General features: G+C 46.6%; 1 protein-coding gene across 1 annotated transcript in view; it reads right to left on the reverse strand.

The window, feature by feature from the left end:
- DOCK1 (dedicator of cytokinesis 1) overlaps positions 1–12,528 on the reverse strand; it is a 460,736-nt gene that overhangs the window by 36,255 nt on the left and 411,953 nt on the right. The window contains exons 39-40 of the mRNA XM_006880128.1: positions 3,739–3,828; positions 2,055–2,159 (exon numbers count right to left, since the gene is read on the reverse strand). Coding sequence (XP_006880190.1) covers positions 2,055–2,159; positions 3,739–3,828 — 195 coding nt within the window. The remainder of the gene's footprint in view (positions 1–2,054; positions 2,160–3,738; positions 3,829–12,528) is intronic.

Here is a 12,528-nt window from a genome sequence, read left to right on the forward strand (position 1 = left end):
GAATCCACTGGTGAAGTCTATTACAGCAGCATGAGCGAACTAAGACAGGTGGGGTAGGAGGCATACGTGTGAGACAGGCGGGGAAGGAGGCACACGCGTGAGACAGGCGGGGATGGAGGCACACGTGTGAGACAGGCGGGGACGGAGGCACAAGTGCGAGACAGGCGGGGTAGGAGGCACACGTGTGAGACAGGCGGGACGGAGGCATACGTGTGAGACAGGTGGGGAAGGAGGCCTATGTGTGAGACAGGCGGGGACGGAGGCCTACGTGCGGGGTAGGAGGCCTATGTGCGAGACAGGCGGGGTAGGAGGCACATGTGTGAGACAGGTGGGGAAGGAGGCCTACGTGTGAGACAGGCGGGAACGGAGGCATCCAGGAGAATGCTGTTAGGTGCTGTCGAGTTGAGTACCATTCATAAGGACTCCATGAACAACAGGTCAGGGCCCTGTGCCAGCCTGCACCATCCTCATCCTTTCTGACACACCTGAGCCCGTTACTGTGGTCACTGTGTCCATCTGACAGGAGAATATGCGAGGAGGAAACAAGTGAGAACAGCACGGCAGAGTGTATTTATGGATTTATGTCCACTGACTCAGCATCGAGGTGAAATTCCTAATGCGTTAATTTTCAAAAACGTAAACTAGGATTGAACAGACCTCACTCAACCCATTCCTTGTCTGATATTTGAGTGATTATAAATTTCTAAAAAAAGAGCATTTAAGAATTTAATCTTTTCTTTCTCAGTTTGTGCTAAAGTCTGTCTTAAAGTACCATTACAGGAGAAAAATGTTCTATTTCTGTAGAAGAAAATAATGTGAAACAGAAACCAAAGTCATATGTAGTCTTAATTAGAAATATAAATATGCACCACAGTCATATTTTGAAGCTAGAGAAAGCGAAACGTTTCTGGAATTCCTTCAGTAAGATTTAAGGCGCTAACAGGCCGCTGTGAAGCCAGCAGGCATTTATTACGCTTTATGCTTGGAGAAAGACACGATAATAAAAGTGTATATAAAGACTTTAATAGAAAAATGTTAGTGAGTTATGGGTGAAACACTGACAACATTTTCTAGACATGTCATTTCCTCTGAATTCTGAAGTGGTCCCTTCAAAGAGGAAAGCAAGAAGGAAATGTACATATAAATGAAGATATTTATTTCTGAAAGGAGTGATAAATATTGACATGAATGCCAAAAAAAATTCTATATAAACTTTGGAAACAGAATGCTAAGTGACAGCAGGCTGGGACTCAGAGTGGGGTCTCCTCCTCAGCGCTTAGTTAAGCACCAAACATTCAACCCACTTTGTCCTCACTGCTGCGGCCCTTGCTGGGCTGACCGTGGCAGGTGGTCCACGGCGCTGCAGCCTCACAGAACTGCCCAGGTGTGGCACCCGGTCAGCCCAATAATCACCAAGCCTTTAAACTCTTCACGCTTACTCTGATGGGAGATGGCGGAGCAGCCCTGGAGCGTTCCTGAGCGCGTATGCCCAAGCCAGGGGCCAGCAGGCCTTGGGCACTGCAGCGCGTTGGCCCTCCCCAGGCACCACACCCACGCACACAGGATGACCGTGACTGAAAGGGTGCAAGACAGTCATTCTGCAGGAGGTTGAGCTGATGAACTTGAGTTATCAGCAAATCACTAGGTAGAGCCCAGCCGGGCCTGGTCACCACAACTTGGGTTGACTCCCTCTGCTCTTCCTGTCTTGCCTATTTGTCTCCTGGCCTCTATCTTTCTCTCTCTCTCTGTCTTTTTCAAGTTCTCTCTGTATCTTCTATCTCCTGTCTCTACATCTGTCTTTTACTCTCTATCTCTCCCCCCATCTCTCTGTCTCCTCTCTTTATCTCTCTCTTACACACACCAACGTACAGGCACAGGGACACACATATTAATGCCTGTAGCAACATTAGGTGACCTGTAATCTAAGCCAGTCACATATTTGATAGAGGACAGTGTTCACTCCCATGCCCCCTTCTCCTCCCCCATGGAGGAGCTGTAAGCACCCGTCTCCCGCAGGAAGATCTGGGCTGTAATGGAGCAGAAGGAACACTCACCCGGAGGAACGTGGGGAATCCTTGTCCGTAGTAGCCGACGGCAAAGTAGTCAGGCTTGGGTCGGATCACTTTGACTATGTTTTCATAAAACTGTGCCTGCTTTTTCTGAAAGGAAGAAAAGAAAATGCATGTTCAGGTTTGCATGGGGTACCTGAGTGTTCATTCATTTGTCTGCGATGTTCAAGCTTCAGCCATGTTCAGAGGGTGGGAGAGAGAGGAGCACGCGCGCGTGCGTGTGTGTATAGGAGACGTGTTTGTGTGTGTACACCCAGACATCTGACTCCAGCATCTGCAGGTAGCTCCGGCTCCATCTTCACACCCCCTCCACTACTTAGAATGGCCAAATTCCATAAACATTTACAATTCACAGATGTTACCAGCAAGTAAAGAGGCATCACCTACATGGTTTTTCAGCTGATTTCATGGCAGGACTATAGCATTTAATAAAGAGATGCGGACCAGATACTAAAACCAAACAAAAAGAACACTCAAACCCACTTCTATGCGGTCTGTTCTCGCCACAGTGACACGGCAGGCAGAGAGTGCTGCCCCAGGGGGCTTCCCAAAGCTGAGTGACAGAAGCAGACGGCCGTGTCTTCTGTAGAGCAACTGGGGGATTCAAACCTCTAACCTTTTCTTGATTAACAACTTTCCTATTCCCGTCGCTGTCGAGTCCCCTCTAACACACGGCCGCCCATGCTCTCCGGGGCAGCACCATGCCCACAGCGTGCCCTTGTTGTGATCCTTAGGGAAGCAGGTCCCCAGCCTTGTCTTCTGTAAGTGCTGGGTGGATGCAAACAGCCAACCTTTCAGTTAGCAGCCAGCTGGGACTGAGTACCACCTGGGCCTCTTATTATCAAAGCGGGTTTGCTGAGTACAAAATTGATGTTAAAAAGGCAAGAAATAGACACTTACTGCACTTTGGTGGAAAACAGAGAAAGAGAAAGCAGCTCTGGGCGTTTAGTTGTCCGTATGCTCTCTCAGAAGCACCAGAAGTTGAAGCAAACAGAGCCCCTAGGTACTTTGGACCGTCAAAGCACTGCAGGTAAGCCGCCAGCCATTGTTTAAATACAAATTGTTCATAAAAGGCTTAGAGTCTGCTCATAAAAGCTAACTCAGGAGTGAAAGGTGGATATTCACAGACCAGAATCAATCAGCAAAGAAACCAAGACCGGTTTCCTGAGCGACGTTGAGGAGCCTGGCCACCAGAAGGATCCCGGAACAAAGATACCAGGCAGAATTCTCTGCGGTCAACTTGACTCTGACTAATGGGTTTCTTCTTCTCCCTCCCCACCCTTTTGCTATTTTAATATAATTGACTGATTTAATACTGCACTTATGTCTTTTAGTCTATAATATGAAATGATAGAGAACATCTAATACAACCATTTCTACAAAAGTAGGAAATTAATTTTTAAGTAAGAAAGATTTTATAGACGCCATCTTTTATATCCACCCCAAGGGTCTAAAAAAGAATAAAGCCATTGACCCTACCGTGCATTTCTGAGGCATAAACACTATGGGAGGAAAAGACCAATCTTTCTTCTGAAGAGTAGCTAGTGGATTCAAACCACAGACCTTTCAGATGGTAGTCTGATGCGCTATGCTCTGCGTCACCAAAGCTGTTTAACATTAACCAGAAAGAGGTACTTGAGGAAAGCAAGCAGAGATGATGAAGCCCTACCAGCAGCTCGCTGAGCTGTTCGTAGTCAAACATTTCGCTTTCATACTGTTCTGCAAGCTCCTTGCCCAAGGCGATGGCCTCCTCCCACATCTGTTGGGGAAAAGAAAAAATGAAAAGAATGAGAAATGCAAACCCGAGCTGTGTGGTCAAAGAGCAAAGCAGGAAATCGATCCATTCTTCATAAAACAATTTAGAAATGCTGTTGAGTAATAAATAGGGGGTACCACGGGACTAACGGTGGAAAAACACAAATATTGTCTAGCAACTCATACATGGTCTTTGGATTTTGAATGGACAGCAGTTGACTGGTCACCCACCGATTCAGCAGCCATGCGGGGCTCGCCTGGGTCAAAGCAGCCAGTTGCAGGCTCCTCTCCTGCTCTCGTTTCTACTTTCCATCTGTTGGAACACACCTTCAGAGTCCATGAGAAGGAACCCCAGTTATGAGTGGAGGAACTCTGAGGAGCTTTGATGCAGAACCCAAGGGCCTGAGTTTCCATGGAACATCTCCAAGACAATGCTGGGTCAACTCCAGAGCATTGAAACAGGGTCACAACAAGAATAGTCAGGTGAACGTCCTGGCTTCCCGGGGCAGAGAGAAGTCACACTTAGATGAAGCCACATTATACTGTGTCTCTACTAAAGGCACAGTATAATCATATATTCATTGCCATCAAGCTGCAACTGGCTCACAGCTCACCCTGAAGGGAGTTTTTGGAAGCTGTAAATCCCATAGGAGGAAACTGTCCATCTTTCCACCAAGGAGAAGCTGGTGAATTTGAACTATCGGAGAGGTATGACCTTTGAGTCAGCAGCACATACCCTATCCACTGAACCATCAGAGCTCAAGAGCATGATGGGAAGTCTGAAGTCTTGTGAGAATGACCAGAATGTGACACAGGGACACGAGGTGAGCACAGCTGGAAAAATGGGGCCAGCAGACTTGCTCCCTAGGGGTGGGGCAGCCAAGTAGATATATGCACACCCATGTTTATTGCAGCTTTGTTCACAACAGCAAAGAGCTGGCAACAACCCAAGTACCCATCAACAAACGAATGGATAGAGAAGCTGGGGTATATTCACACAATAGAATACTATGCTGCATTGAAAAACAAGGAACGCATGAAATATTATACAAAATGGGTGACCCTGGAGGACATTATGCTGAGTGAACTATCTCAGTTACAAAAGGACAACTATTGCATAGGGCCACTGTTGTAAAATAGGACTGACATCAGGGTTGAGGGAAGATGGAGAAGGAGGGGAGGAATGATGTGCACTGCACTGAAACAGATTAGGGAGAGAACTGCTTAAAAGGGACATATGAATGGGTATTCTTGTCATTACAGAATTCCAGAATGAAGGCTGCGCAGTAGAGTGGACTTGAGGGGAGTGATTGCATAAGGATGAAGGAGTTTTTAGAACTTTTCAAGGAGAAAAGTGAATTGGGGGAGGGGGTGGGCAGGGAGAAAAGTGCAACAATGAATGACTGGAAACCCTAAAGTCTCTGTAAACTTTCATTAAAATGAATTTTTTTAAAAAGGGGAAAAAACCCAACTCACAAGAACGTGAAATTCAACAAAGCGAGGCATGCCTGAGGTTCCCAAGGCATCGTGTGTAACAACTGCTATGTGGGAATGTTTACCTCTCAGAGGCCAAGGACGTACTTCAACCCTAAATTAAGGTTTGCAAGGTTTCCTTACATACAAATATAGTAAGGTGGAGAACTCTACCATCTCTTTATGGTCACAATTCAAAAGTAGCCTTCCAAATGGGACAATTGATAGATTCAAATGCTCATGAATTTTGACGTGCAAATAGTTTGCTGATTCATGAGTTGTTGCTAATGTCTGTCAACTATCTCCAGACTCATGGTGACCCCAAGAACAAGAGAACAACATCCCACCTGGATCTGCCCCGGCCCACACACAGCAGTGGGCAGACGGTCAGGACCCAGTTTCTTCTGGCTGATTTCAGAAAGTGATCTGAAGGGCTTCCTTCCTAATCAGCCTTGGTCTGGAAGAGCTGCAGAGACCTGCTCACCGTCACAGCAGCACATGTGTCCCCGCTGCACAGCAGGGGTTTGTGTGCGAGAAGCATCAGCCTGGAATCGAACTTAGGTCTCCAGCATGGAAGGAGAAGATTCTACCATGAAGCCTCCAGGGGGTCACACTTGGCATTGAGCCTCTACTCCACTTCCTAGTCCCAAATGTCCCCCTTAGAGTGGCCACATTGACAGGCTTACATACTATCAAATCACTGCATAAACTGCATAAAATTTTATTTAAATGCTTTAAAAAGACACTTTCATTGTTACTACATAAAGAAATCACCTGCTATTTTTATGTGATGTGGTCGGAAGGTCTGTACCAAAAAAACTGCCATCATGACATTCTTCAGTCGCATTGCTAGTGTTCCATCAGCACCATGTTCTAGGTCCAGATTTTCCTACCATCCTTAGCAAAAGCTTAGTGTACCTTCAGGAATGCCTCTTCCTTCTCCTCTCCCTCCAGACAGCCCTTGTTGGTCACTAGTAGATTTTTATTTGTACGCTTATGCCTTTTAAAAAAGGTATTTCATACAAGGGGACTCAAATAATACTTACCCTGTATGACTACCTTCTTTTCAAAACTCGTCCACATGGTGGGACAGGTCAGGACTTAATTTCTCTTTACAGCTCACTGACATCCCATGAAGAGTTGTGGAATAAGAGTTGTGTCTTTGTTCCATCATGGAGTGAACTTGGCCGCCAGAAAATACATGTATGTAATGACCTAATGAGAATTAGTAGATGGTGCTAAGAAGCTGCGCTGCCAAACTCAAAGGCACACAGTTTGAATCTACACGTTTCTCTCAGGAGAAAGACAGGTAATCTCCTCCTGTGTGATTTACAGCTTCTGAAAACCCACTGGAGGGTCAGTTATGAGTCAGGTCTGACTTTATGGCACATAACAACAATAATGACACAATGCAGAAGATACTCAATGATCTTCCACAAAATGATAAACCAAATAGTTGTAAAGGAATGAGGGGTCGAATGCCACACCTCTTCATCCACCACAGCTCTAACTGGATGTAAGGAAGTTTGCCCAGGGTGTGCCCCTAATGCTTTTTATTTCAGTAGAGATAAAGGGAGGAGATGACATTACTTCCAAGAAAGATTTGTCAGGAGTGGAGTTCATCCTTCCGTTTGAGGAAGCCCCTGGACAGTGCAGAAGGCTAGGGCATGGGGAGTCTTTAAGGAACTACGGGAATCAGTCACTTCAGTTCTTAAGGAACTGAAGAAGATAAGGACTGGCCTCCACCTCACATCGTGTCTTCCTTTAGAGCTGGTGTCCCGAGCAGCGACTCCCAGCCGTGTAAACGTAAGAGAGTGTTAAACAGCGCCCTTCCCACTCCTCCTCGAGTTCCTCACTTCCACCTCTTTCCTGAGGAGTCCTGGTGTCGTAGCGATTACCGTGCTGGGCACTAACAGAAAATTCAGCAGCTCACAACCACCAGCAACAATACGGGAGAAAGATGGGGAGTCTCCCAAATCGATTCATAGTCCTGGAAGAGTGATGGTGGCCAACCAGGAACTGAATCGACTCCACAGCAGTGGGCTTGGGGTTTTCATTTCTAGAAAGTAAACAAGAGCCCCAGGGAAGGACGAGTTCATTATGTCTATCGCTTAACGTCCGACAGGAAGTTAGGTCCATGTGACTTGGATGTTGTATGAACACTATCGCTAAGCAATGCTTTGACCTCACTGTGATTGCTCACTGAAGGTGCCGGCTCAGATCAGAGGCCCCATGGGCGGTGCTGGCTGAGCGGGCAGCAAAGAGCGTGACTTCTGTCCCCCAGTGCTGGCGCTCTCTCCAGTCCTTTGGTCACATTTCGAGGAAAAGTTCTCCCACATTCAATGTTTCTACAAGCATTAGTGATTTCTCCCTCACATGTTTCCATATAAAAGAAAACACTGCCTGTGCTGACGGTTCTCTTCCTGGAGAATTTCCTCATGTACTGAACCCCTGGTCTCTCAGGCCTGGCACACAAAGGCTTTGAGTTCACTGCTGAGTAAACGCTCAGGATGTTTTTATCCTAAGTGACAGCTGCGATGCTTCAGGTGCAGATCAAAAGTGATTGTTTTTAAAAAGAAAAGTCTTGAATAAATATCTTATCTGACTCACCCTGAGGTTACATGATTGCATTTCCTATTAGATTTCTATAAATAGATATGGCCCCTTCTCCTCTGGTGAATTTTAAAGGATTGTGTTAAGGAGATTTCCATCAACTTTTAATTGGATCGAGCTCTTTTTAAAACAGAGTGTGGGTGATGGCAATGTGTATTTCTAATGTGAATCCCTTGGAAAAATATTTTCATGCCAGAGAGAAAATTAATCCAGTATAAACTAAATTGAGATTATTTTGGTGAAAGAGTCACTTTAACCTTTGTGATTGAACTCCAGAGTTCAGCTCCATTCTTTGAGGTGCCACAGGCTGGCAGGACTCCCGTGGCCCCAGATGAAAAAAGCACTGTATCAGTGGATTATTTTGTTTTGTTTTTAATTTGAAATCCTTAATCCATTTCATGGCATTCTTGAAAGTGTGCATTTGTTTGCAGTTCGGGGCATGCTCTCACCCTCCCCCACTCCTTTCCATCAGAAGACACGAGTCACCTGCTTCTGAGATGACGATCTTTTCCTCACAGGTATGACCTCTGTGTCTCAGGAAGTATCATATCTTCAAGTTTCACCAAGAGTAAACTTTCTTTTCTAATAGAAGAAATGCTTTCCTTAGTTCCAGGACAGAAATGGACTCAGAGAACAGATAGGATATTGATTTCTTGCAGAGAGCTATTGGGTTTATGATCAACCATCTGATAAAATAACAAGCAATGATCTCCCACTGTGAAGGAGCAGAAATGGATGGGAGAGAAGATGCCAGTCGGGACAACTGTCACCTTTATAGTCTCGCAGGCTGGACGGGTCACCCAGCACTGGTGATTGCTTCTGGTCTCATTTGCTCATTGTCAGGCCTCACCACTGCATCTCTGACGTGGTAAACTATGAACACAACACTGTCCAGGCCTGCGCCATCCTCAGTTACAGCAGTTCACGTCCACGCTGCAGAGGCTGTGAGAGTCCCCACCATGAAGGCTCCTTGTCCTTCTCACTGTCCTTCTCCTTTGTCATCTGTGAGGCCCTTCTGCAGCGACTGGTCCTTCCTGCTGAACTGTCCAAAGTGAGCGAAACAAGTCACTGGCCATCCTCACGTCAACAGCCCATCGTGGCTGTGGTTTCTTCAGATGATTTGCTTGTCCTCTGAGATGAGGTTGCTCGCACCACATCCTGGATGAGTCTGTTCTTCAGTTTTCTTTTCTTATTCAGCTCACCTGCTGGTTTTAAATCACCGACCGGGGAAGATGCTCCACGTTGGCTTTGTGTCAGTCATTCTTCTAGTAGCTGGGATAAGAGACACGTTCAGTTCCCGTCTGAAACAACCATGCTCCACCAAGACCTCAGCAGTTTAAACAGATTACTAATCCGGCGGCACGGTCTCAGGGCAGGGGCACACCTCTCCTCCTTGATTTAACCTTCTGCAAAGCTCAGGCAGAATTCTCCATGAAGCCTTCATTGTCAATCACTTGCAATCGTTGCTGGTGGGTGCTGACAAGTTGATAGCAGCTCACAGCATCTGCTTTCCGGTCCTGGTGAATCTCACACTCACCACAGTTCAGTTTCTGCTGCCCGGTCCTGGTGAATCTCACACTCATTCCAGCTCAACACACCTGCTCCCTGGTCCTGGTAAATTTCACACTCATCCCAGCTCACAGCACCTGCTGCCCGATGCTGGTCCCTCTCACACTTACTGTAACTCACAGCAGCTGCTCTCTGGTCCTGGTGAATCTCACACTCATTCCAGCTCACAGAGGCTGTACCAGTGCGTACAATCTGGTCCCTCTCACACACATTGCTTTGTTTGTACCCACTGGTGCAGCCTCTGTGCTAGTCTATTTCACGGAGACTGTCTCTCCTTAATGTCATCTACTTTACCAAGCACGAAGTCCTTTTCTAAGAACTGATCCCTTCTGATGACATGTCCAAAGTCAGTGGGACAAAGTTTTCTAAGCCATATTCTCAATGCATTTCTTTCAAGACAGCTTTGTTTGTTCTTCTGGCAATTAGCCACCCATCGCGTGTGTTCTCGTCCTCAGCTTGTCTACACGGAAGGGCTGTTAATATCACCAACACATAGAGCTGACAACGCAGAGCATCGTATCCCCTCTGAGTGGACGTCTGTGGCTCCTGAGCTTCCCAGGCAGGGACAGGTGCCCGCACTCCTGTGGCTCAGGACACCTGGCAGAAGTGAACCACCTTGATGGTAAGCTTGAAATTTGATTTTTATATACTTTATAAGAGACTCTATGATCAAATTTCCAAAAGTTTAAAGAAATCCAGTCAGAGTCTCAAAGAGAAACATGGGCTCACGTAGACTGGCGCTTGGACTGAATCTGTTGTGCAGAACGTTACATGATAGCATCAAATTGAGGGACAAGGCTCCAGATGGGGCCACCAATGTGTGGACGGGCTAGAAGTCCAGGGTGAGATTCCAGAGGGCAGAGGGACGAAGACATGTGGGCGCCCAGCTGGAGCCCTAAGGAACTCTCATAGGAAGGGCAGAAAGGAGGAAGGAAAATGGAAACGAAAGGAGGAGGGAGGCGGGAGGGGGAAGATGAGGAAGAGGAAGGCAAGGAAGAAGGGAAGGAGAAAAGGGAAGTAGAGGAGAGAAGGAAGAAGACCCTCTGTATCTTAACAATCTGTTTAAATATCACCTCCTCTGGGAAGCTCCCCTCAGCTCTCCCAAAGGAGTACTAATTTCTGCTGTACCTGTGAGACAGCTCTTGTGGCCGTGTGGTAAGGAGCTGCGCTCCCATCACAGAGGCATGCGGTTCGAATCCACCAACTGCTCTGCTGGAGAAAGATGGGCAATCTTCTCCTGTGCAACTTACAGCCTCTGAAAACTCACTGGAGGCTCAGGTATGGGTCAGCTCCGAATCAACGGCACATAACAACCGCACCACGTGGGAGACAGGCAGACTCCGTCTGTACCTGTGTGGGGTCTGCTTAATCTGTCAACCCTACTGCTGGACACGGAGAGCCCTTTCGCCTCCACCCAGGTATTCTGGGTCACAGGATGGCACGTGGCAGGAAGCCGTTTTCTTAGTGGAAAGGCTTGCTGGTGACCAGTCTGCAGAGCTGGGGGCGGTTGTGATGCCTGGTCTTCAGGGCTGAAGTTCTTGGACGATGTGCTTCCTTCCAGAGGCTGCCATAACCAACAAGGAAGCCCTCCGAACACGCAGGTCAAATTCTGGCGAGGTGACCAGATTCCGGGCTCGTTCAAGGATTCCAGACATGCTAAGAAGAAAGGTACTGCAGGTCTTCCTTAAACTGGTGTCTGCAGTTGGTCGTATTAACAACGGGGTTTTTAAAGGGAAACTCTTAGGATGAGAAAATGTCACCTTAAATACTTGGAAAAGAAATTCAACCATTTCACCAAAAATGGAAACTTGCTCCCCAAACCCTATTTTTATTTCAGATGATGATGCAAGACACATCTCTTTTATTTTTAAAAACCCTTGGTGTGAGGCAAGGTGTGAATTTTGTCAGGGTGTGGCTATTTTTAGAGGAAAGAATAACTTCAACTGAGAGTAGTGACAGAGTTCACACCTCACTGTACACTGACTCGTCAGCACTGCCAGGGGCACTTCAGCCTCCGAGACCTCCAGTGCCAGACTACGTGGAGTCCTGAGGAATGCTCATGGTCAATTTTAACCATAGATTGATAGGTGTGAAGTCCAGTGGTAATTGCTTATCTGTGATGTTTCTGAGATTATATGACTATAAGTAAATAAAAAATTATTTTGTAAAATTTTTCTACATTGAATTACAACAATATTAGTTACAACACTAGTAGTATCTAAGCCAATTTTTAAAACTTTTATCCTTTGAGTCAGGGACACCTCAGCAATCCTGTGAACAACAGATCTGAACCCTGTCCTGTCCTGTGACAGACAATCTTACAATCTCTGACACACCCTGGCCCGTTCAGAAGAGTACTGAGTATGACATGGACTGCCAAAGAGCAAACAACCTGGAGAAGGTGCAGCCAGAGTGCGTGCTGGAGGCAAGAACGCCGAAGTCTCACGCTTTGGGCATGTGGCTAGCAAAGGCTATTCCTTGGAGAAGGACTTCATGCTTGGAAAGGTTGGGAGATAAAAGAGAAGACTCTCAACTAGGTGGGTTGAAGACTCTCAACTAGGTGGGTTGACCACAGATACGCAACATTGTGGCTAAATTGTTAAAAAAAAAAAAAGAAAAATTAGCCAAACAAGGAACTCAAAAAGCTCATAGAAGTCAAGTTGGAATCAACGCACAGGTGACCCTTAAGTACATTTCCAAATCTGGAAATGAAATGGGAGGATATTGCCCACATTTAACCCTGCGGCCTCTGATGGATTCAAATTAGCAGACAGGCTTGACCTTGCATTAGTTAGCCGGTCAGCGCCTTACACAGGACGCCAGCAGAGATCAGCAAAAACGGAGCCCACGGACATGCTGACAGCCGCCTGTGCAGACAGTGCCTGAGATTGGACATGGCATCCTAACTGGGTAACAGTGACAGCCAGCCAGAAAGCTCTAAAAGGCCCAAAGGCAAATTAGGAGAGCTTAGCCTTGCAGGTAGATAGATGATGCATGTCATACTGGGCCTGTGGAAACTGTTCTTTTAAAATAATATTTGTTATAACTT

The sequence above is a fragment of the Elephantulus edwardii genome, unplaced genomic scaffold (assembly GCF_000299155.1).
Source record: "Elephantulus edwardii isolate Elephantulus edwardi_28Jun2011 unplaced genomic scaffold, EleEdw1.0 scaffold00006, whole genome shotgun sequence".
Taxonomy (NCBI): domain Eukaryota; kingdom Metazoa; phylum Chordata; class Mammalia; order Macroscelidea; family Macroscelididae; genus Elephantulus; species Elephantulus edwardii.